Source organism: Podarcis liolepis, assembly GCF_965112155.1.
Source record: "Podarcis liolepis genome assembly, chromosome: 5".
NCBI lineage: Eukaryota > Metazoa > Chordata > Lepidosauria > Squamata > Lacertidae > Podarcis > Podarcis liolepis.
The window spans coordinates 1,067,672-1,093,952 of NC_139556.1; the positions used below are offsets into that span (position 1 = coordinate 1,067,672).

Consider the following 26,281-nt stretch of genomic DNA (forward strand, 5'->3'; position numbering starts at 1 on the left):
GAACTTTGAAATCATAAAAACAACCATCACTCTGAACATTTCATCATTTTAAAGAGCCTGCTTAAATGGCCTGCTCAGCAGGTGATACTGGTAATTGCTCTGCTTTAACTTCTGGTGTGCTGGTTTACTCCCACTTTGACTATAAAGAAGATAAGAAAGTGCATGACTACACACACATTTATTAAAATTATGAGAAATACTTCAACAATAATGTTTAGTCCAGGACTTCACTTACGACAGGAAATACCCAATTTCAATATTTTGGTTATTCATCCACTAGTCAGAATGACAAATAAGTGGGTGAAACCAGGCTGCAATATGAACTTAAGCCGTAATGTGTGGAGAACAGACAAACTGATTTATTCTTAATCAACAAGAAAATCTATGCTGACATAAAATAGTTTAAGCTATGCTATGGGAGCTAGAAGTGAAGAACAAAATGGGTTTTAATGAAAACAAAAAATTGAAAACTATTTTTAAATGGAAGGCATTAAATAGCCAATTGCTAGAGAGAGAAGGGACTATTCCTTGAGATTTGCCAATGTTTTGAAATTTTACCGAGTCAATTTCTTGACAACTTACAAGAACAGAATCAACAGGAAAATGGTATTGTAGAAAGCAGGGTACAGCACTGCTGCCTGACAGTCCCCTACCCTCTCCATTGCCATATAAAGAGTAGAGGTGGCCAAGGAGAAGGGACACTAAGGGTTGCTTATAGGAAAGAGACCTGTCACCAGTGGAAGCACATTGACTATCGGGGCACCATCACCTAAGAAGGGGCAAGAGACAGGAATCATGCTTCACATGTGGCCATCTGTTAATCTGAGCCCATGCCCCATGCCTTCACATCAATGAGCAAAATCATCAGAATTTGCAGGCATGTGTTCTGTATGAAATGGAGCTCTACAGCTCATTCGAGCTGTTGAAAAGAATATCCTCATTGTAAACCAATGTAGGCATTCCCAAAATTTCTCATGCCTGGATACGTTAGAATATTTTTAGCCGCTTGCCATGTGCCCACAAAACATGTACCTTGTTCCTTTAATATGACAATGCAAACACATTATTACTAAAATCATAGAATCATAGAAAAGTTGGAAGAGACCACAAGGGCCATCGAGTCCAACCCCCTGCCAAGCAGGAAACACCATCAGAGCACTCCTGACATATGGTTGTCAAGCCTCTGCTTAAAGACCTCCAAAGGAGGAGACTCCACCACACTCCTTGGCAGCAAATTCCACTGTCGAACAGCTCTTACTGTCAGGAAGTTCTTCCTAATGTTTAGGTGGAATCTTCTTTCTTGTAGTTTGGATCCATTGCTCCGTGTCCGCTTCTCTGGAGCAGCAGAAAACAACCTTTCTCCCTCCTCTATGTGACATCCTTTTATATATCTGAACATGGCTATCATATCACCCCTTAACCTCCTCTTCTCCAGGCTAAACATGCCCAGCTCCCTTAGCCGTTCCTCATAAGGCATCGTTTCCAGGCCTTTGACCATTTTGGTTGCCCTCCTCTGGACACGTTCCAGTTTGTCAGTGTCCTTCTTGAATTGTGCTGCCCAGAACTGGACACAGTACTCCAGGTGAGGTCTGACCAGAGCAGAATACAGTGGCACTATTACTTCCCTTGATCTAGATGCTATACTCCTATTGATGCAGCCCAGAATTGCATTGGCTTTTTTAGCTGCCGCGTCACACTGTTGGCTCATGTCAAGTTTGTGGTCAACCAAGACTCCTAGATCCTTTTCACATGTACCGCTCTCAAACCAGGTGTCACCCATCTTGTATTTGTGCCTCTCATTTTTTTTGCCCAAGTGCAATACTTTACATTTCTCCCTGTTAAAATTCATCTTGTTTGTTTTGGCCCGGTTCTCTAATCTGTCAAGGTCGTTTTGAAGTGTGATCCTGTCCTCTGGGGTGTTAGCCACCTCTCCCAGTATGGTGTCATCTGCAAATTTGATCTAGGATGCCCTTGAGTCCATCATCCAAGTCGTTGATAAAGATGTTGAATAAGACCGGGCCCAAGACAGAACCCTGTGGCACCCCACTAGTCACTCTTCTCCAGGATGAAGAGGAACCATTGATGAGCACCCTTTGGGTTCGGTCAGTCAGCCAGTTACAAATCCACTGAGTGGTAGCATAGTCAAGACCGCATTTTACCAGCTTCTTTACAAGAATATCATGGGGCACCTTGTCAAATGCCTTGCTGAAATCAAGGTAGGCTACATCCACTGCGTTCCCTTCATCTACCAGGCTTGTAATTCTGTCAAAAAACGAGATCAGGTTAGTCTGACATGACTTATTTTTCAGAAATCCATGCTGACTATTGGTGATCACAGCATTCCTTTCTAGGTGCTCACAGACTGTTTTCTTAATGATCTGCTCCAGAATCTTCCCTGCTATTGATGTCAGACTGACTGGGCGGTAATTATTTGGGTCCTCTCTTTTCCCCTTTTTGAAAATAGGGACAACATTTGCCCTCCTCCAGTCTGCCGGGACTTCGCCTGTTCTCCAGGAATTCTCAAACATGACTGCCAGTGGTTCTGAGATCACATCTGCCAGTTCTTTTAATACTCTTGGATGCAGTTCATCTGGTCCTGGAGACTTGAATACATCTAAACTAGCCAAGTATTCTTGTACTATCTTCTTAGTTATTCTGGGCTGTGTTTCCTCTGCTGAATCATTTGCTCCAAATTCTTCAGGTCGGGCATTGTTTTCTTTATCGGAGAAGACTGAGGCAAAGAAGGCATTGAGGAGTTCAGCCCTTTCTGTGTCCCCTGTTTGCATTTCACCATCTTCTCTGAGTGACCCCACTGTTTCTTTTTTCTTCCTTTTGCTACGGACATACCCATAAAAGCCTTTTTTGTTGCTTTTAACCTCTCTAGCAAGCCTGAGTTCATTCTGTGCTTTAGCTTTTCTGACTTTGTGTCTACACGTGCTGGCTATTTGTTTGAATTCCTCTTTGGTGGTTTCCCCCCTTTTCCATTTTTTGTACACATCCTTTTTTAATCTTAACTCACTTAAAAGTTCTTTAGATAGTCACCCTGGCTTCTTTAGGCACCTTCCATGTTTCCGTCTCATTGGTATTGCCTGAAGTTGTGCTTTTACTATCTCCCTCTTAACAAACTCCCAGCCATCATGAACTCCCTTTCCTTTTAGTATTACTGTCCATGGGATCTCACCCAGGACTTCCCTAAGTTTTATGAAGTCGGCTTTCTTAAAGTCAAGAAATTGAGTCCTAGTATGCTTGGCTGCTCCTTTCCGCTGTATAGTAAACTTCAGAAGAGCATGATCACTCGCGCCTAATGATCCTTCCACTTCTACCCCACTAACCAGGTCATCAACACTGGTTAGGACCAGATCTAAAATGGCTGTTCCTCTTGTTGCTTCTCCCACTTTCTGGACAATGAAGTTGTCTGTAAGGCCAGTGAGGAATCTGTTTGACCTTATGCTCTTGGCTGAGTTTGACATCCAACAAATATCCGGGTAATTGAAGTCCCCCATTACTACTATCTCCCTTCCTTTTGCATGCTTGGCCACCTGTTCCAGGAAGGCATCATCTATGTCCTCCGTTTGGCTTGGGGATCTATAGTAAACTCCCACAATGAGGTCACTGTTATTCTTCTCTCCCATGATTTTGACCCAAATGCTCTCACTTTGGCTTTGAGGTTCTAAATCTTGGATCTCTTCACAGGTATACACATCCCTGACATATAACGCCACTCCTCCTCCTTTCTTGTCTGGTCTGTTTCTCTGAAATAGATTGTATCCCTCCATTATTACATTCCAATCGTGGGAATTATCCCACCAGGTTTCAGTGATGCCTATTATGTCATATTTAGTTTGCTGTACCAAGAGCTCAAGCTTATCTTGTTTATTTCCCATGCTTTGCGCATTAGTGTACAGACACTGAAATCCATTAATCATTCCCCCGTGACTCTTATTTAAGGATTTTTTCCTCCCACCACTAGGTCTGCGTGCTGTTTGCTCCATTTGGTCTATGACATTTTGTAGTGGGTGGGAGTTACTCGTGCGTAATCCTGGTCCATTTGAGCATTAGTTTGCCTGGTTAAACCCTCCGGACTGCACAGCCCATCTCAGCGTGGCTGCCCTTAGTCACTCGTAGAATCTGTCTGTGGGCGTTTCTTAAAGCGCTGCCAACATAAGAGTTGTTTGACGCCCAATCGTCTCTGCCTCTCACTGCGCGGGAGTCTCCTGCGCAGGGTGGGCGTGGGCAGCGGGGTGCCTGGGCTCTCCTCACTAACTTCCAACGAAGAGTCCTGGAGCCCCTGCACCTAACTGTCCCGTTGCTCTCCTGGATCCCTGGTGTTACACTTATTCCCTTCTCCTTCTTCCCAGCTGAGTCTCCCCCTAGTGCTGGGACCTTCTGCTGCAGAATCAGAGACCCTCTCCTTCTCCCGTGCCTCTGATGTCAGTTCCCTGACACATTTGGATGATCATCTTCATCAATTGATAGACTCCTACCTTCAGAAGCACTGTCTCCCTCCCCCACATTAGTCAGTTTAAAGCCCTCCTGATGAGGTTTCTGAGATTTTTGGCAAAAACATTCCTCCCAACTGTTGTGAGGTGCAGCCCATCGCTTGCCAGAAGTCCATCTTCAAGAAACTGCAGTCCGTGATCTAAGAATCCAAACCGTTCCTGTTTACACCATTTGCGAAGCCAGCTGTTCACTTCCACTATTTTCCCCTCTCTCCCTGGGCCACGTCGTTCAACTGGGAGGACAGATGAGATAACATTTTGTGCATTTAATTGCTTCAATTTCCTGCCAAGAGCCTCGTAGTCTCTTTTGATCTTCTGGAGGCTATTGCTTGCAGTGTCATTGGTTCCCACATGAACCAAGAGGAAGGGGTATTTGTCAGTGGGTTTTATGATTCCTTGCAAAGGAATCAGTTACATCTTGGATCTTAGCCGCGGGGAGACAGCACACCTCCCGAGACATCTTGTCAGGCCCACAGATCACTGCTTCTGTTCCCCTCAGTAGGGAATCCCCTATCACCACTACACGCCTCCTCTTAGGTTTGGTCGGGGTTCTTCCATGAGCTGTCCGTTCCAAGGTCGCCTGCACATTCCCTGAGGACTGACTTTGCTGCTCATCTTCATATACCTGATCGACTGTAATGAGGGAGAGATCCTCAAATGGAGTCTGCTCTTCGTCTTCCATGCTAGGGGAGAGGACCTCAAAACGATTGTGTATTTCTAAACAATTAGAGCGAACCCTGGGCCTCCTACTTCTTTGAGTCACGTTTCTCCATATATCTGGCTCCTGTGTTGGTGAACTAGCCTCCTTCTCAAGGGAGTCCCCTGTCTCCTCCTTGGTGGAGACGGTGTGCTCTGTAGCTTCCAAGAAGAGCTCCAGCTCTCTAATTCTTTGGATCGTAGCTACACGTTCCTCCAGTTGCTGGACTTTGTCTTGTAAGAGGGCAATCAACATGCAATTGCTGCAGGTAAAGCTGCCTGCAACCTTTGGCAAGATGGCAAACATTGCGCAGGAACCGCAGGCGACTGCAGCTGTTCCCTCCCCCTCCATCTTGAGAACGTGTCGTTGGGGGTGGCTACAGCGGTCCTCCAACATAAAAAGCGTGAAGACAGGACAAATAACTCCCCCCCAAAAAACCTAGGTCCCCCCAACAAACGTTTGAGACTAGCTCCCCTAAATCTAAAAGATGGATCATACTGCGCGCACCTGCCTCAACAAAAACCCTGCCCCCTCTGACCTTTGCACAGGGAGAGCAGCTAATCAGCCACAAAGAAACACACACACACAAGAAAACCCTTTTTGCACCTTCTTCAGCTGCTGCCCTGCAAGTATCCTAGTTAGATAGTATCCTAGTTTTTTTTGTGTTGGAACTAGTGGTCTTTGCTTAAACTTGGTAATTACACCAGTATGACATTTCACATTTGCACAAGAAGTCTTTTTTTTGTTTACCGTATTTTTCGCTCTATAAGACGCACTTCCCCCCTCCTAAATAGTAAGGGGAAATGTGTGTGCATCTTATGGGGTGAATGCAGGCTCCATGGCTTCAGTGAAAGCAACACAAAGCGCTCCGGAGGCTTTGAATTGCTTTCGCTGAAGCCAGGAGAGCAAAAGGGGTCGGTGCACACCGATCCCTCTTGCTCTCCTGGCTTCGCTTCACTGGAGAGGCGCTGCACAGCTTTCCCTCTCTGCGCAGCACCCCTTCAGTGAAGCAGGAGGAGAAATGGAAGGGTCTCTGAAGGGGCGCTGCACAGAGAGGGAGAGAATTTTTTTTTCTTGTTCTCCTCTAAAACTAGGTGCGTCTTATGGTTGGGTGCGTCTTATGGGGTGAAAAATATGGTGATTCCTAATCAATAGCATGTGGCAGGGATACACAGTACACTCTATGATTCATGCCATTCAGCAAAGCCCCCAGAACATTTACTGTACATCTTCTCAAAAGATTACGCAGAGCTAATAATTTCTCTCTAGCATCAACGTCAACTGTCGTGTAAGACTGCTGCTTACCCTTTTCTGTTCCTTGATATATTCCATCAGCTCTTCTCTTGTTTGCTTCACAGCTTTTTCTATAGCTTTTTCACTTTTTTCTTGCTCTTCTAAAATGGCTGCTTTTACAATTGACTATAAAAAAATAAAAGTTACAGTGTGTAAAGAGTTTGCTTCAAATATTCACCCTCATATACATATAGTGAGATAAAGGAGATTTTCCTCCTTTCACACACCTGCCTCAGCACATAAATGCTTTGGACATCAGCCTCTGACAATTCTTGCAAAAGGGATGCAGGAAGCAGAGGCATGTAAGTGGGCAGAGTAACAGGGCTGCATCCTGTACTGGCACATGCACCTCCAGGACCCTTAGAAGCAACCAAGACAGCCCTTTTAACAGTAGGAGAGGGTTTTTGTTACTATCCAGATGCTCTGGCATCCGGCTGGCCACTATGAGAACAGGATGCTGGACTAGATGGGTCATTGGCCTGATCCAGCAGGCTCTTCTTATGTTCTTATGTACCACCAAAAAGGTGACTGAAACCTGTACAGGATGGATCCCACAGTGGTTGCTAGTGCCCATTTTGACAGGTCGGATGGATGGAAAGAGGGGGGCTAACAATGAGTGGTGGTGGAACCCATGATAGGCAGAGCAAATGTTCTCCCCTTCTTCCTCCCTGCCGTGCTCTACAAGGGCAACACCGAGATCAAGGAGGAGTGAATGGAGTAGTGCCCCCTCTATGAATGGATTGTAAAAAGGCAGGCAGCTGAGGGCTGGCTGAGGGCAGACTGAGAAGGCTGGAGTAGAGCCCCATTTGCCCAGATGGATCAACCTCCACTGACCCCACAACTCTGTCATACAAATAAAAGGATCCAGTCTGCCTTTCATCCAGGGCAGGTCTCCCTGTGAACTGCCCCCAAACCTCCTGACACATGCCCTTTACCTAGTTATGCCAATAGTTGTTTCCCACTGCAAAACACACAGCCCCCCCCCCCGCCATACAATGTAAAGCAAAAATGCTGCGCCAAATTGTTTATAAGAAGGCCTGTAGCTAAGTCACTTGTGGGTTATAAAACTCTTCTGAAAAATAAACAAATAACAAATATCTTTGCAACACATGGTTATTACTTCATTACTAGCCTTAAGCATTCCTTGTTGCTTTACAATAACATTAGAAAGTAGTTCCAGTTACAGATAGGTAGCCGTGTTGGTCTGCCATAGTCAAAATAAAAAAATTCCTTCCAGTAGCACCTTAAAGACCAACTAAGTTAGTTCTTGGTATGAGCTTTCGTGTGCATGCACACTTCTTCAGATACACTTCAGTAGCACTTTCTTTACTGGCATCTTCTTCTTTGGCGATCACTCGTAGCCGAGTAAGATTCTCTTCCATAAACACGGTTTTAACAGTGTGTCCGTAAGTGATGTGGAGGCCAATTCTGGATCCACACGTCCTTCTGCAGTGGGGACATTGGTTTCTGGGTGGGAGTTGATCACGGTGTGGATTTGCCAGGCGTGCCTTCCTCTTAGCACGTTTCTCCCTTGTGTCCTGAGTTCGAGTGTCTTCAAAGCCCATGACACCTTTTGGTAAAGGCTGTTCTCCAACTGGAGTGCTCACAGGCCAGTGTTTCCCAGTTGTCAGTGTTTTATACTACATTTTTTTAGATTTGCCTTGAGACAGTCTTTAAACCACTTTTGTTGACTGCCACCATTACACTTTCCATTTTTAAGTTCTGAATAGAGTAGTTGCTTTGGAAGACGATCATCAGGCATCTGCACAATATGACCAGTCCAACGAAGCTGATGTTGAAGAATCATTGCTTCAACACTGGTGATCTTTGCTTCTTCCAGTACACTGATATTAGTTTGCCTGTCTTCCCAAGTGATGTGTAAAATTTTTCGGAAACACCGTTGATGGAATCTTTCGAGGAGTTGGAGGTGGCGTTTATAAGTGGGCCATGTTTCACAAGCATATAGTAAGGTTGGCAGTACAACAGCTTTGTAAACAAGTATTTTGGTTTCCCTGTGAATGTCCCAGTCCTCAAACACTCCGCACTTCAGCCAATTTTCAGAAGGGCAGCCAATTTTCAGAAGGACAGTCCACAGGGCATTACGATTTACAGTGTCAAAAGCCTTAGTCAGGTCAATAAACACCATATACAGGGGTTGATTTTGCTCTCTGCATTTTTCTTGAAGCTGTCGAGCGGTGAAAATCATGTCCACTGTCCCCCTAGAAGGCAGAAAACCATTTTGGGATTCAGGAAGGGTCACCTCGGATATTGTTACGAGGCGGTTTGCTAAGATCCTTGCAAGAATTTTGCCAGCCGCAGCTAATAGAGACATGCCTTGATAGTTTCCACAATCAGTTCTGTCACCTTTCTTAAAGAGATTGATAATTTTGGCATCCCTAAAGTCTGCTGGGATTTCTTCACTTTCCCAGATTTTTTCAATGAGCTTGTGAAGTTGTTGTGTAAGTTCAATTCCACCCACTTTGAAGATTTCGGCGGATATCCCATCAGGTCCATTGGCTTTGTTGTTTTTCATTTGGTTATTAGCTGTACACAACTCTCCCAGATTTAGAGATATTGCGAGCTCATCTCTAACTTGTTTTTGCGGAATTTGTGAGAGGACCTCAGCAGCTATGGGGGAGTTGCGGTTAAGGAGATGTTGATAATGTTCTTTCCAGCGCAGTGCAATACCTTCTTTATCTTTTACAAGTGTGATACCATCTGCTGAGCGTAGGGGGCATATGCCATGATTTATTGGCCCATAGATGGTCTCTGTGGTCTTCTAAAAACCCAACCCAAACCCCCAAAGTCCCATGAAGGTAAAGGTAAAGGGGGCCCTGACCATTAGGCCCAGTCGTGACTGACTCTGGGGTTGCAGCACTCATCTCGCTTTATTGGCGGAGGGTGCCAGTGTATAGCTTCCGGGTCACGTGGCCAGCATGACTAAGCCGCTTCTGGCGAACCAGAGCAGCACACAGAAACACCATTTACCTTCCTGCCGGAGCGGTACCTATTTATCTAGCACTTTGACATGCTTTCGAACTGCTAGGTGGGCAGGAGCTGGGACTGAGCAACGGGAGCTCACCCCATCACGGGGATTCGAACCGCCAACCTTCTGATCAGCAAGTCCTAAGCTCCATGGCGATCGGCAAATGGTAACGGGGGCAGGATAATGAAATCTGGAAGCCCCTAGTCATCATGAACCAGGACATGGAAGGTGGATACAGATTCAGTTGTTCCGACTCAAGGAATGAGAGAGTTGAGCAGCTCAGCAGCTGTATCCATGACTGATCAGCCCTTTTTAGGATCTACTCTGCTCACCCAGAAAAGGGGGAGGGGCTAGAAAAGGTGCCCTAAACATAGTTTGCCTCCCTTTTTCCATAACTGGATTACTGCACCCAGTGGGGTCACCACCTAGCGGTCGTAAAAAACAATTGAACTTTGGAACATGGAATTTACGGACTTTGTCAGATAACACAGACAGCGAGCGTCCTGAATGCAGAACTGCCATCACTGCAAGAGAGCTACGATGTTTTAACATCAATATTGCAGCGCTTCAAGAAACTCGAAGAGCAGGCAAGGGACAACTGAAGGAAGAAAAAGGAGGCTACACATTCTTCTGGAAAGATCTATCTGAACAAGAACATCGAATACATGGGGTAGGCTTCGCCATCAAAAACGACCCTGTGAAGCTCCTGTCAGAAGTTCCTACAGGCTACTATTCTAAGTACTTATGCACCAACACTGGATGCCGATGAAGACATTAAAGAAAATTTTTACTCTCAGCTGGATACCATCCTATCAGAGACGCCTAAGGATCTGTGGCCTGGGACTATTGGGAAAGAAGAATTTGGCAAGAGCAACCAGAACAGAATCTTACTTTTGACGATATGTGCAGCACACAACCTTGTTATAACCAACACACTCTTTCGACAGAAAAATAAATTTAAAACTTCATGGAGGAATCCTCGGTCAAACCACTGGCACCTCTTAGACTATGTTATTGTCCGTGCTAAAGATCGCCGTGATGTGCTCCTTACCAGAGCTATGACAAGCGCCAACGACTGCTGGACAGATCACTGATTAATATGCTCCACGATGGCTATCAAGATTATACCAAGGCGCAAAATGAACACTCAAGCCCTTCAAGATCCCATTAAGTGGGATTGCTTCCAAATGACTCTTAAGGACCTTCTGCTTTCAGAATTCCCTGATAACATCAAGGAACTGGAGAAGAGTGACTAGTGGGGTGCCACAGGGTTCTGTCTTGGGCCCGGTCTTATTCAAGATCTTTATCAACAACTTGGATGATGGACTCAAGGGCATCCTGATCAAATTTGCAGATGACACCAAACTGGGAGGGGTGGCTAACACCCCAGAGGACAGGATCACACTTCAAAACGACCTTGACAGATTAGAGAACTGGGCCAAAACAAACAAGATGAATTTTAACAGGGAGAAATGTAAAGTATTGCACTGGGGCAAAAAAAATGAGAGGCACAAATACAAGATGGGGGACACCTGGCTTGAGAGCAGTACATGTGAAAAGGATCTAGGAGTCTTGGTTGACCACAAACTTGACATGAGCCAACAGTGTGACGCAGCAGCTAAAAAAGCCAATGCAATTCTGGGCTGCATCAATAGGAGTATAGCATCTAGATCAAGGGAAGTAATAGTGCCACTGTATTCTGCTCTGGTCACTGTATTCTGCTCTGGTCAGGCTGTTTTCTGCTGCTCCAGAGAAGCGGACACGGAGCAATGGATCCAAACTACAAGAAAGAAGATTCCACCTAAACATTAGGAAGAACTTCCTGACAGTAAGAGCTGTTCAACAGTGGAATTTGCTGCCAAGGAGTGTGGTGGAGTCTCCTTCTTTGGAGGTCTTTAAGCAGAGGCTTGACAACCATATGTCAGGAGTGCTCTGATGGTGTTTCCTGCTTGGCAGGCGGTTGGACTCGGTGGCCCTTGTGGTCTCTTCCAACTCTATGATTCTATGATTCTATTCTATGATTCTATGATTCTATGAACACTGGACCAAGCTAAAAGCATCCATTATTGCAACCTGTGAACAAACTATTAGATACCAAACCAAGAAACACCAGGACTGGTTTGGTGAGAATGACAGTGAGCTTGAACGCATAATTGACAAGAAAAGGAAGGCCTTTTAGATCTGGCAAGGAGATAGAAACTATGCCACTAAGGAAAAAAACCTATGCCAACGCTAAGGCTGAGGTTCAAAGATGAACCAGAGAACTGAAAAACACCTGGTGGATAAAAAAAGCTCAAGAGATCCAGCACTTAGCTGACACTCATGATGCAGTTTCTTTACTGGCATAATCCACAATTAACCACAACAGTAAGTAATTTAAGGATTATCCAAATATACAACCAAGAGTTACAAATATCATTTTCATATGAACCAGCTCCCTGAGACATACTGTTTAGTGTATTTGATTGTTTAGGTCAGGGGTCCTCAAACTTTTTCAGCAGGGGGCTGGTTCACTGTCCCTCAGACCTTGTGGGGGGCTGGACTATATTTGGGGGGGGGAATGAAGCACCACGGGGGGGGGGAGAAAGAGCTGGAGTTGGGAGCCCCCATGGCCACAGTCCCCGCTGAGGGAGGAGGGCCCAAGCGCTACCGCCGCTGCCTCGCCGGCCACAACAAGGGCACAGGCGAGGGGGCACGCAAAATCGACTAAAAATATGTCCATAAATAAAAATATTATTGCAGGAGCTGCCGGCCAAACTTTGAGGCGGGCACAGCAGCAGCAACAACAGAGCCACTCGGAATGGAAAGGGAGCTGGAGGAGACTGCGGGAGGAGCACGCACGCGGCCCGGACAGAGAGACAGAGAGAGGAAGTGGGCGTTGCCAAGCAGAAGCCAACTCTCCCTGCCCTCTTGGCATCCCGAGAAGGAGGGCAAGTTGAGGTTGGGCGCAGTGTGTAATGTGAGGGAAGCCGAGAGGGCACACGTCTCTCGGGGGAGGGGGGAGTGTGTGTGTGTGTGTGTGTGTGTGTGTGCATGGTAGAGGAAGCCAGCCCAGCGCCAGGCTTCAGAGGTTCCTTTCGTTGAATGAGGAGGTTGCTGCTGCCGCAGCTACTGACATTGCAACCCGCGAAGGCAGTGGCTGGCAGCTGTCCTGGGCCCTCATTGCCTGCCTGCCAGCCACTCTCTACACTGCCTGCCACCAGTACTTACCTACCACTGGTGGAGCAATATTAGCACAATTGGTAAGAAGTGAGCAGTGGGAGCATTGCAGGTGATTATAATGTAAAGTTATCATTGTGGAACAAATCAGTATGGCATTGTTTGTATGCTTCATTTAGGTCTATCTGTGTATTGTTTTACAACTGAATTACATTTTAAAAAACTATCAACTCACATCAAAATGTCATTTTCATTGCTGAAACCTTTTATTAAGAAATAATAAATTAAATATTGGATTTTCTGTGAAAGAATTCATTACAAGGTGAAGTGCAGGAGGAATTCAATGGGGGTTGGAGGAGAGGCGGAAAGAAGAGCTAATTTGTCTGTGGCTAGGGGGCTAATTTGTCCGTGGACGGTTCTGCCAGGAGTGATGAAAGATCACCTAGCTACAGCTCTGCCTGCAGTGCAGGAATCTCAACTAAAGCATCCCTGACAGATGGCCATCCAACCTCTGATTAAAAACCTTCAAGGAAGGAGAGTCCACCACCTCCAGAATGAGTCCGTTCCACTGTGGAACAGCTCTTACCATCAGAAAGTTCTTCCTGATGTTTAGTTGGAATCTTCATTCTTATAAATAGTTCCTTTATTTACAAATATACAGAAGAGCATAAATACAGGAAGAGACATTACCAAAAGAATGAATGTGGAAGGCACAACAGCCAGTTTGTAGCAAAGTTGCACCATCACGGATTATTATCTTGTTGGGAACAAACCTGGATGAAGGAATCCTTAAAAGACACATGTAGTGAATTGTCGGCAGACGTAGCTCTACAATAACAGAAGAAGAGTATCTGCAGGATGAGGTCAGTGGCCCATCTAGTCCAGCCTCCTGTTCTCACAGTGGCCAACAAGCAGCCCAAGAACACTCTCCCCTCCTGCAGTTTCTTTCTACTGATTATTGAATGATTAAATTATTTGTTTTACTTTATTAATTCATTTTGGTCTTATCATTTTTTAATATGGATTTTTATACCTTGGAGATTATTATTTTTCAAACTGAAAATGTTAACTATTTTAATAAATATATGACCAACACTTCAGTCCCAGTTATATTTACTAAAGAGTAAACTCCACTGAATTTAACATAGCTGCACCTTCACTTGCTTTCCATTGCTTTCAAGGAAGTCTCTTATATCCAACATCCCTGAATAATATGCTTGCTTCTGCTATGTTAAAATGTTTACTAGATTTTATATGAAATAGATGAGAGAAACATTTTCACATAAATAAAACTGTGGATTTTGCACCTTCTGTACAATTTTATCCTTTTCAGTTGGTGGCACGCAAACGGTTGAGAGTCCCCCCCCCCAAAAAAAAACCTACCTGACTTAAGAATCCTCCTGTAATTTATTCTGACAGCTACCATATATGAATTGGCCTTTAAAAGGACCATGTCAAATATAAGCAAGATGCTAAAGATAGAACAAAAATAGTGGAACACTGCCAGCACGCCATCCTGCTTGCACACCATGCAACATCCACAGCATTGGTATTAAAAGAACACAAAGCTGCAGAGGAAAAGCCAAGTGTATTACTGTAATCAGAACTTTACTTATTTTAGGAAGTCATGTTTTTCACCCATATTACATTCCAAAAAAACTAAGAAGTTTTATGCAAAGCCTTTCTTTGAATATAGTAAGTCTCCTTTATAATTTGCATTTATCCACCTGGATAGCATATGTCTGAAATGGAAATCCCAACATACCCTGCTCAAAGGAAACAAATAATATTTTGGACTCGCTTATGCTGTACATCTGCTACAGATACCACTGTAAAAAACGTCTAGCATTCCCCTGGTGATATAATATCATTTATCACTGTCATATTTATGTCTCCACAAGGAACAATATTTCCAATTTATTAAGTTACCTGGAAAACTTGGATTTACGTAACATTCAAGATGTTTGTAGAGAAAACAAGTTGTTTTTATAGGGAAAAGTTAGAAAACTGAAAAATTTTCAGAACTTTAATGGAGGGGCTTGATACACATTGGCCTTGTACAGATAATGATAAACAACGGTTTACTGTTACAAGAATGAGGTGCAGTGAGCTTTGGTTTCCCGTGCTTGCCCTATCCCCACTCTGAAATGGCTAAAGCTCTTGCTTCTGTTTTTTAATTCAGAATTTTTAATTGATCTGAACTATGTTCAGTTTTCAAACCATTGTTTATGAACTGGCATGTTTCATCTAACCTTCATTAAGATTAACCATAGTTTAGGGTTCAGGTGCTATGCTAAACTGTGGTTAAGCTTCTCTGTATCTCCTCATGGCTGTGCCAGAGAAGGGGAGTGAAGAGGAGCTGTCAGGGACTGACTGGATGAAGAAGAGTGGTGGGAGCCACCAGCCCAAGGAGGGCTCCTAAGATGACACCTTAGAGACCGGAGCCTGGTGGTAGGACACTGAGGAGCACTCAGCAGAAGGGACAATCTGGGAGCTGATAGAAGCAGGAGAGCTAAGTGATCAAGGGGTTCAGGAGAAGGAGGGCCTTGCAAAGACAGGATTAGAAGCTGAGAGTCACAGCATGCACAGAGACAGTCCCAGTTCTGCTGACTGCCCTTCCCCCCGGCTCTGCTTGAGCAGGAGCCCACCCCCTTGATGCAGCCTTTGTCTGCTTGGTAGGATGAGTGGTTAGAGGAGAAGGGTGGGCCTAGAGCTTAGTTTCAGCAACACCTTCATTAAGATGCTGGACTTTGCTGTATCATAGTTTCTCTGCTAATAAAAAGCTAATTGCATTCCATATCTTCTGTGTGTGTGCCCCGCCCTGAGGATGACCTGGCTCATTGATAGCTCCTTGACAGCAGCATTGTTTATCACTATTATGTAGTGATGACCCGGATTTTTTCTAGACACTGAAAAAAGCTGTTCTATTTTTTCTGATTTCTATGCTTATGGCATACTGAAGATACAGGGTGCTCATAAATCCTGGAAGTAAAAAGGTAACTAAAATATATTTACTTTCTTTTAATTTACCAACTTCAATATTTTGCTTTCCCCTACCCACACTCTATTTTAACAGAAGTGGATGAAATATCCAGGCATAGTACCCCTTCCAGAGTGGATAAGGTCGGAAACTTAGAGGTAAATTTTTCCATTTATTTTTTAAAAAAATGCTGGCCATCTTTAAAGTTTTTCTTCTTCTTCTTTAAAAAAACCCTCTTTTTTGACAGATGAAATTTTGAGGGGAGGAATCCTGTAAGATTTCTGGAGGATGGTTGTAGTGGTTTGCCCACAAGACCAGTCTTTTTAGTTTGGGTTGGGGGGAAATTGTGTGATCTTCCCAGTATTTTATAGGGAAGAGGTCTGAAAACAGGAAACAGGAGAGAGGTGCCCCCAGTAAGAAACCTGCCAAATTTCAGACAAATAGGTCAAAGGATTTTTGTACAAGGTGTCTTAAAGTTGTTCTGGGGGTAGAACAACCAAAAGAAATTCGCTTGCTACCCTGTGGTTTTTGTTTGTGGGCACACATTCAGCCAGACAGAGGAGATTTGTGCTGAACAGGATTTTGTAAGAATATATTGCTCCAGTAAGATGACCCTTGTTGTTGTTGTTTAGTTGTGTCCGACTCTTCGTGACCCCATGGACCAGAGCACGCCAGGCACTTCTGTCTTCCACTGTCTCCCGCAGTTTGGCCAAACTCATGCTGGTAGCTTCGCGAACACTATCCAACCATCTCGTCCTATGACGTCCCCTTCTCCTTGTGCCCTCCATCTTTCCCAACATCAGAGTCTATTCCAGGAAGTCTTCTCTTCTCATGAGGTGGCCAAAGTATTGGAGCTTCAGCATCAGGATCTGTCCTTCCAGTGAGCACTCAGGGCTGATTTCCTTAAGAATGGAGAGGTTTGATCTTCTTGCAGTCCATGGGACTCTCAAGAGTCTCCTCCAGCACCATAATTCAAAAGCATCAATTCTTCGGTGATCAGCCTTCTTTATGGTCTAGCTTTCACTTCCATACATCACTACTGGGAAAACCATAGCTTTTACTATACAGTGGTGCCTCACAAGACGAAATTAATCCGTTCCGCGAGTCTCTTCGTCTTGCGGTTTTTTCGTCTTGCGAAGCACGGCTATTAACGGCTTAGCGGCTATTAGCGGCTTAGCGGCTATTAGCGGCTTAGGGGCTTTAAGAAAAAGGAAACAAATTCGCAAGAACTCGCAAGACGTTTCGTCTTGCGAAGCAAGCCCATAGGGAAATTCGTCTTGCGGAACGACTCAAAAAACGGAAAACCCTTTCGTCTAGCGAGTTTTTCGTCTTGCGAGGCATTCGTCTTGCGGGGCACCACTGTACGGACCTTTGTTGGCAAGGTGATGTCTCTACTTTTTAAGATGCTGTCTAGGTTTGTCATTGCTTTTCTCCCAAGAAGCAGGAATCTTTTAGTTTCGTGGCTGTTGTCACCATCTGCAGTGATCATGGAGCCCAAGAAAGTAAAATCTCTCACTGCCTCCATTTCTTCCCCTTCTATTTGCCAGGAGGTGATGGGACCAATCAGTTGCTCCATATCCAGTTCTAACTGTAGCTTCTTGTCCCACATAGAGATTTATCAGGAGACAGATGAGGTGATCAGGCACTCCCATTTCTTTAAGAACTTGCCATAGTTTGCTGTGGTCGACACAGTCAAAGGCTTTTGCATAGTCAATGAGGCAGAAGTAGATGTCTTTCTGGAACTCTCTAGCTTTCTCCATAATCCAGCGCATATTCGCAATTTGGTCTCTGGTTCCTCTGCCCCTTCGAAATCCAGCTTGCACTTCTGGGAGTTCTCGGTCCACATACTGCTTAAGCCTGCCTTGTAGAATTTTAAGCATAACCTTGCTAGCGTGTGAAATGAGTGCAATTGTGCAGTAGTTGGAGAATTCTTTGGCACTGCCCTTCTTTGGGATTGGGATATAGACTGATCTTCTCCAATCCTCTGGCCACTGCTGAGTTTTCCAAACTTGCTGGCATATTGAGTGTAGCACCTTAACAGCATCATCTTTTAAAATTTTAAATAGTTCAGATGGAATACCATCACTTCCACTGGCCATGTTATTTGTAGTGCTTTCTAAGGCCCATTTGACTTCACTCTCCAGGATGTCTGGCTCAAGGTCAGCAACCACACCACCTGGGGTGTACGAGCCATCCATATCTTTCTGGTATAATTCCTCTGTGTATTCTTGCCACCTCTTCTTGATGTCTTCTGCTTCTGTTTAGGTCCTTACCACTTTTGTCCTTTGTTATGGTAATCTTTGTACAAAATGTTCCTTTCATATCTCCAATTTTCTTGAACAGATCTCTGGTTCTTCCCATTCTGTTGTTTTCCTCTATTCCTTTGCATTGCTCATTTAAGAAGGCCTTCTTGTCTCTCCTTGCTATTTTTTTGAAATCTGCATTCAATTTCCTGTATCTTTAACTATCTCCCTTGCATTTTGCTTGCCTTCTCTCCCCCGCTATTTGTAAGGCCTCGTTGGACAGCCACTTTGCTTTCTTGCATTTCCTTTTCATTTGGATGGTTTTTGTTGCTGCCTCCTGTATAATGTTGCGAGCCTCCATCCATTTGTATTAGATAAAGCAGGAATGTCCAACAGGTCGATCGCGATCTACCGGTCGATCGTGGGGTGTCCGTGGTCTATCCTGGGACCCCAATCCCCTCCCTCCAAAAAGCACAATAATGTTGGCTTATCCTCCCCCCCAAAATGATCAACAACTGCCAGTTTTTTAATAGTGGGAGTAGATTGCAGTGTCTTGGAAGCTGGACATCCCTGAGATAGAGTAACCATCTATCATTTGTAGATGCCTTCAATTCTTCCCCACAAGGTGGGTAGGGATATGGAGTCAAAGTCTATAAAGGTGGCATTATAGAGAGGTTGTATTACTAGAGGAATATTTCTTAATCAAATGACGTAATACAAAACATTAATCAATGGTAGATCGCCTTTCCCTAAACCCAGCTTTTTTGTCTGCTATAATGTTCTCTTGTTCCAGTCAATCCAAGAGTTTCCTGTGTTTTTTTGCATAGAGCTTGCTAACGGTGTTAAATAGACAAATTGCTCTATAGTTTGCCGGATTGTTTTTTAACCCTTTTTCAAAAAAGGAAACTATGACTGCCAACCCCCAATCTGAGGAAGCCTGTCCATACCAACAGATGCAAGTAAAGAGAGAGGCCAGTACAGGAGCCTAGAAGTCCAAATTGCTTTTAATAGCTTTTTATATTTCAGTGGTGATTCTTAAATGACAGGGAGGCTGATGTGTGTCCTGCATCCTTGGGTGGTAGGCAGTGTTCTGCTTTTTGCATTTATTCCTACAAATAATGAAAATGGCCACACTGATCTTGTGGCCTAACCAGTATCTTGTGCCTGCTCTGCTGCTGGTCTCAGGTTTTCGCATAGCTCAGGGGCTCTGTGATCCTTATGAGCCGCAGAAAATGCAGATGGCAGCAATTCCTCTTGCCCCCATAGTCTATCTTAAGTTCTCACTTCTGATCCCAGCTCTCACCTGGGAAGTAACCAAACTACCCCCTGCAAAGGTACTAAGTCCACAGGACTGCAACACTCTCTTGCCCTGACATTCCTGGGACAACCAGCAATCTGTATAGTCAACCACATAACAACACCATTCTCGAAGTAAAAACAAGTCAAATAGCACCGCACCTTTGTCCTTGTCTCAGCCCTCTGATGTCATCCCTTCAGTTAACCTGCTGCACTTCTGCAGCTGGTTTTAGAAAGTCCACAAAAATACAGGGGAAGGATAAGTAAGACAAGTTATAAAAAGCCTCTCTCAGGAGCTAAGGCATGATCTAACTTAAGATTGTTAACAACAGTGGTGCAGCTGTATAGAAGTAATAATAATAGTGATAAAAAATAAAAATGTGAACAAAATGTATTGGTCAGTGCTTTACTGCTTACAACAGGGTGCTCTTGCTTTCACAGTAATAGCACTGGAGTCCAGTAACAGGTAAGTGCATGTGAAATTAACTAACCTGACTGCTTTGTCTCTGTTCTTCAACTGCATCTGCAATTGCTTGAGCAATCCTTTCCTGATCTTTGTTTCTCTCTGCTTGCCATAGTTCCTTTTCTTCTACATGGAGTTTTTTCATGTTTTCTCTTTCTGCTTTTACTGCTGTTACAATGGCAGCTTCCAGCTCTTCTTTTTCAATCTTCAAATCATATAAAGGGAAATTAAAAATAGTTTTATCTATTTATTCAGCACACACACAGATACACAATGTTGCATAGGATTCCTAAGTCTAGGCACCAACAATAAATATTCTCCCAACCTTTCTTCTAGCCAGAAGGAAAGGCGAGAATCTCCCTCACTGGTGGCAAAGCTTGAAGACTTTTGGAGGTAAAACTGACCATCTGACTCCAACAAAGCTTGTCCGCCCACCAGCTAACCACAGTCAGCGTCACTCTCCCTCAGCCAGACTGTTGTTCCTCCTCTACAGAAGCTGGGAGCACTGGCCCTAGCACGGGGACTGAGAGACAATACAATCCCGACAGACATACTGGCTCAATCAGCCCTTCTGAAGAGAGAGAGAAAAATGCATGCCCAGAGCACAAGGAATGCCAGAATTTACAGACTAAGGCTGTGACACTCATGCCTAGCTCTCACCTTTCAATGGCAGGGTGTCCCAAATTTTTGGATGCACACCTTGGGCTGTGCATGGACCCCTCAATCCAATTTGGGGCTTTATTTAGCAATTTAGATCAGCCCCAGGATGATCTGAACCCAACTGGATCCCAGGATTCGGACTGTGATCTGGAAATGCAATTATTAGGAAACTGCATTGATTTGCATTGAGAAACCAAAACAACTAACTTTCTTGTTTTTAGAAGATTAACTCGCAAAATTTGGACACAACTCTCAATTTAATCTTAAATCACTGATTCAGTTTTTGGGCTGGGCCAGGAGGAAAAAATAATTAGCAATTCCAAATTTCAGACATTGTTCACCTTCTACTCAATGGTTCTCACTTCTGAGTAGATATGCACAGGACTGTGTAGTTTAATTTTTTTAAATTACTTTATTCTCATGCCAACAATATTCCATACAGAATAACCATAAAACAGTTCAAAAGGTGATTTCATCAATTCTTTCTGCAAGCCGAGGTACCTTTGCAGAGGCTGCCAAAGCTTCCTTATTGCTTTCCCTCTCGCTCTCCATGCATTTCTCCAGCATGTTCTGCAAATACAATACAAAGTAAAGCATATTAAAGTGTAAAAATACAAGTGCTTAGTTTGTTATTAAATTCATTATTTTATAATAACTGGGCATTTCCTTTGTAAACTTTATATTGACTTTTAAAACTTATTATACATAATACCAAGTGAATACCAAGTTATGAAGGAGCATAAACCTAGACTGGATTAAGACTGCATTACTGCAATGTACTCCGTGTGGCGTTTCTTTCGCATTTGACCTGGAAGCTGCAGTTAAGTGAAGAATGCTGCAGCACGACTGCTGACAGGAACAAGAGCCTGTCAACATAGAATACCTGTGCTCAGAGATCTGCACTGTTTGCCAATTTGCTACCAGGCCAAGTTCAAGGTGCTACTATTAGTATATAAAGCCCTCAACAACTTGGGACCACCTTACCTACGAGACCGCTTCAATCGGCGGAATTGGCATTACTACAGGTGCCACATAATACTGGTTCCACATATGTAAGAACTTGATCATTTAGTGTGGCAGCACCTGCAATATGGAACTCCCTGCCTATTAAGATTAAACGGGAGCTGAGAAGAGCAGGCACCTTTGCTCTGCTGTTTCCTGTGCCTGCTAAAAACATTCTTGCATCATCATCATCATAATAATAATAATAATAATAATAATAATAATAATACATTTATTTATACCCTGCACTTCCCGGGTCAGAAAACCGGGCTCAAGGGGGCTAACAACAAATTTAAAACACTTAATTGTAGAAGCAGCATAAAATACAGTATAAAAACATGAGTAACAATAAAATTCAAAGTTCAAAAAACAATTTGGGGAAAATCCATCTAATAAGCATTAGATAGTCACCAGGGCTAGCTGGCTGAATTAGTCCTACTTGGGCCAGCGAGGAGACATGGGGAGAATTAGCTGTGGGGTCCCAGAGCGGGTAATCTTCATAAAAAGGGTGGGGGGGAGGAAGGGGAATAAAAGATCAGGCTGAATTCAAATTAAAGGCCAGGCAGAATAGCTCTGTCTTACAGGCCCGATGGAAGGAGGTTAAATCCTGACAAGCCTACCCAGATGCTTAGAAGGTTGAAATAATTTTATTCTGTTTTAGTATTTTACCTTTTGTATGTTTTAAAGTAGTGTTGTTATTTTTTGTGATTTTATTGTCTTATCTTTTTGTAAGCTGCTTTGAGGTTGTTGTTTTTTACAATCAAGAGGTGTATAATTTTTACTCAATAAACAACTAAATCAAATAACCCTACCCTCTAAGGTCCCATTTCCCCTGATGTGCAGCCATCAGCCCTAAGGAGAGGTGCAAGGCATGAACTTTGTTCTAGATCCTAGAGCTTTGATGTGGCCACAGAGCACAATTTTCAGTCCCAAAGAGGACTGAGGAGCACAGTAAATGTTGACAAGAGGGAAATGCCTAAGGTGAAAAGCCTAGCCTATGGCTTTTGTTTTTTAATTTTATTTTATTTCAGGGTTAAAAAACAAACAAACCCAAAGAATCCCCCCAGTAAGATCAGCTAAATAAATATAACCTTTTAAACCCTCTGTCTTCTCCTCTCCCACTCAACAGAAAAAAACAAAATAAAAGGGTAGGGTGGCATAGCCTAGTTTTCCATTCCTGAAGGGGTGTTGTGGTTCTGGACTGTCAGGAGTTAACACTCCAGGAGCGTCCTTATTGACTGGGTGCACTGCCCACAGGATCCGAGCATTTTATTCCTTTGATCTGTGCACTGTGGGGGCTGAGCTCTCTCTGAAGAGCAGTCTGTCTGAGAATGTGAGCAAGGTCGTTTCATTTTTTGTTAAGAGGCAGAAAGCTGCAAACATGCAGCTAGATTCTGTAGGTTTTTCTTTTCTGTTTTGAATGCTTCTAAATAAAGAGTTTTAGATTAGAAGCACTGGTGTCGAGCTGAGTTATTGAGGACACCATGTCAACACAGACAAGCCATTTTACGCTGCGTGTGAGCTATGCTATTACCCGGCAACTGGAGAGAGTGGCAGCACGCGGAGTGGAAGCGTGTGGGCACCATTGGAAGTTTGTCGGAATGGCAATAAATCAAATTTATTGCAGGGCCGTTGCAGCAGACTCAGTGGGTCAATAGATATACGACCCAACAAACTTTAACAAAGGGTCTTAGTGAAGGAAGGAAGATCTGGAGGGAGGAGAGATAGGACTTGAAATAAGAGATAAAATAGTGGACAGAAAGTGTAAAATGCTAGCATTGCTTAAAAAACCCTTTTGAGAAAAATGCATTTCCTTAGCCCATTTTATGCAGAGGAGTCTTCCACCCCAAACAAAAGATTGCCTGCACCCCAAAACCACCAAATAAATGTTATTTGTTCTCAGTGCTATGTACCTCAAATGACACTCTACTACCACCAAGCTTCTAAGCAGGGGTTGCCAATATTTTTGGACTTGCGTGTTAATTGCAAATTGGAGAATTTATTGTGGGCAAAATGCGCTGAAACACCACAATCAAGCACACATCAGAACCTATTTTATTGCCTGCCACAGGGTGCTTCTCTCAAGGCCAATTTCACCGGGGGGTGGGCACCAGGGAAGCTTTCTATGGGTACCTGCAGGAAATCGTTGACCTCTGGGTTTTAAAAGCTTTAAAGTTTGTATATACAATGTACCTTATAGTTTTGTGATTGCTGCATCAAAGATTCTTCTGTTTTTTCTTCTAACACTTTGTGCTCTTTGTCCAACATATCAAGCAACCTTTGATGCTATAAAAGAAGAGGATCATATGCTCTGAGACTGCAACTGCATTAGTGGCAAATGAGAGCTGGTAAAAGGAACAGGTTGTTACATATAATATATAACACATGTAGACACATATATAGGTTCTGTGTGTGTACTGAGCAGCAGTAAAGGGAAATTGCAGGTTATATGAAATTATACTGATACCTTGTCATCTGCTGTGTGTGCACAACTTCATTTTCATGTAGTACATAGAAACAAGATCAGTGACTCCACTAGCATATGCAGTAAAAATGGTGACAATTCACTTGTAATATTAAGTGTTTAAAATATGGATTTTAAAAAGACATTTCAATTTAGTTTGTGCTTATTTTTACCACTGTTTATTCCAATAATTTATATCCCACCTATTATCAGAAACTATATTTTTCCATTCACAATTTTAAAAATGATAACTGAAGCTAGCATAAATGATATATGGAGCTGCTTTTTATAAAATATTGTATATGTAATTAAAAACACACCGGAACTAAAAAGTATTTACTGTTTGATGGGCAATGATGGGGCCAAATGGCTTTCCCTAAGGAAAAGTGCAGTGTGTGTGTGTGTCAAATTTTCATGACAAATGGTGAGGAAGGGGGTCTCTTCCCCTAACTTTCACTGTGCATGCTTATCACTTTCTCCCAGCCTGGCTCCGATATCAAGTGAGCTAAAGCAAAAGTGCAAGGGCACAGGGAGATAAAGACAAGATGGGCATTGTTCAGCTCCCCTCATCCATATGCCCCTTCTACAATAAAAATTAAACATCCCCCGCCCTTGATCTGCAAACAGTGGATACAAGAACATCCATTTGTGCCTCCTAAGCCCGTCCCTAGAGAGCCAGAACAGATGTTGCCAGAGCCAACAAATATGTGAAAATAGTTGCTCACAAGTCTACTTGTGAGCAAGTGCAACATCTCTTTTAGGTTCACATGGGGATATGACAGCAGCTGCTACTGCACTAAGAAAAACTGCACAATCTATTAATATAAAAATAATAAAACTTGAAGTTTTTTCTAATCACTGATGTAGCTTCTGCAATCTTCCATGTGGCCATGCTTTCAAGTGTAAATTTTAAAAGACAAAAGCAAAGGGGGATGTTTTTCAAAGTAATATCTGCAATGGCTCTGAATATGGATATCAAAGATGACAAAGAACAGTTAGTTCTAAAATGCACACAAGTGTGTCCCTTTCCCATTAAACAATAAGGGTGGCCCAAGAGGTTTTAAAGATTATTGACTACGTTGTTCAGTATAAAGTATGTAAAATTAAGTGAAGAGATTTACAGACCATCTTCAAGAACAGGTTTTGCTCAGAAATTTGGATAAAGGCCTGAATAAATCACCATAACTGTTTGCAATGCTTTTGCCCCTCTGGCTTTCTCAAGACATCTTCCCTGGCCTTGATCTCTAAAAGCAGGATCCTCTACCAACACACTTAAAAAAACCTTAAAATTTGTAGGGAGAAATTAAGGAGTTTTAAGTAAAATATTTTGGGAAACTGTTTGGTATGTACAGACAGGAAACATTTGCTAAAATAATTTTAGTCAGTTCCTACAGAACGTTTGTGTAGTGGGTGGAATGGGGAGGAATTAGACACATAAGCTCAACTGGGTTTGGAAAACAGATTTAGAAAAGTATTTCTTGAAACTTATCAATACCTATCTGAATGAAGACCTCAGCTTAGTGTCAATTGCAATAGAGTTGCTATATTTCTGTTATTTTGCTACACCGAGTTTGGGAAATGCAGTTCATCTACATACCTGAATATTTTATTTAGGAGTTTCTCTTTGTTCTCACTATGATATTAACAAAGACAGTATCTCTGACACAGCAGTTTGTGAAGTTTCAATCCTAAAAATGTGGTTATTTTGTTCAGGAAGCTTACGATGTTTACACATCAATGGTTTCCCTGACAAACTAATAAATTAATGAGAAATAGAGACAGGACAATTATACCTTATATTGTGCCAGTTATTTATTTTACACACTTTTGGCTGTGTAATTGGCCCTTATTAGGAAAAGGGTCCCGGAGACAGAAATGTTTTCTCCAGGCCTCTGCTACCTAGGAATCCAGAACCATCAGCCACCAAACCTATGTATGCATTAAATAAAAGTGCTGTATTTTTCGCTCCATAAGATGCACCTGACCATAAGACGCACCTAGTTTTTAGAGGAGGAAAACAAGAAAAATATATATTCTGAACGAAACAGTGGATGTATGATTTTTGCGGTTCATGCTGTGGCCACAGACATGATATGTGATTTGACGGTGACTTTGGGGTAGCCCAATGCAAAAATCCTGAGAATCCATTTGGATCCGTGCTTTGTAACCACGTTTTTGCACCATTGCAGCCCCACAAAACAGTGGATGCGTGATTTTTTTAGTGCAGGCTGTAGCCATGGACATGCTATGTGATCTGATGGTGAATTTGGGGTGACCAAAGCATCCCTTATCTCCCCCCTGAATGCTTGCCGATCAGCTGCTCAGCGGCTTTGTTTCAACACCCCCTTCCCTCTTTCTAAAAAAAAAAAGCACAATCTGCTTTTTGCCCATGGGCAATTTGGCTCCAGGGACCATGCCTTTGCTCCATAAGACACACAGACATTTCCCCTTACTTTTGAGGAAGAAAAGGGTGCGTCTTATGGGGTGAAAAATACGGTAAGTACTTGAAGACATCTGTCATCTACAGATGAATGGCTGA

At 43.2% G+C, this 26,281-nt stretch overlaps 1 protein-coding gene across 3 annotated transcripts in view; it reads right to left on the reverse strand.

Annotated features, from left to right (window-relative positions):
• The window catches only part of CCDC91 (coiled-coil domain containing 91), a 181,601-nt gene that overhangs the window by 59,217 nt on the left and 96,103 nt on the right, over positions 1-26,281 (reverse strand). For all 3 annotated transcript variants that reach the window (XM_083503362.1, XM_083503363.1, XM_083503364.1), the window contains 4 exons: positions 23,472-23,564; positions 20,778-20,846; positions 19,645-19,821; positions 6,502-6,615 (listed from right to left, as the gene is read on the reverse strand). In XM_083503362.1, coding sequence (XP_083359488.1) covers positions 6,502-6,615; positions 19,645-19,821; positions 20,778-20,846; positions 23,472-23,564 — 453 coding nt within the window. The remainder of the gene's footprint in view (positions 1-6,501; positions 6,616-19,644; positions 19,822-20,777; positions 20,847-23,471; positions 23,565-26,281) is intronic.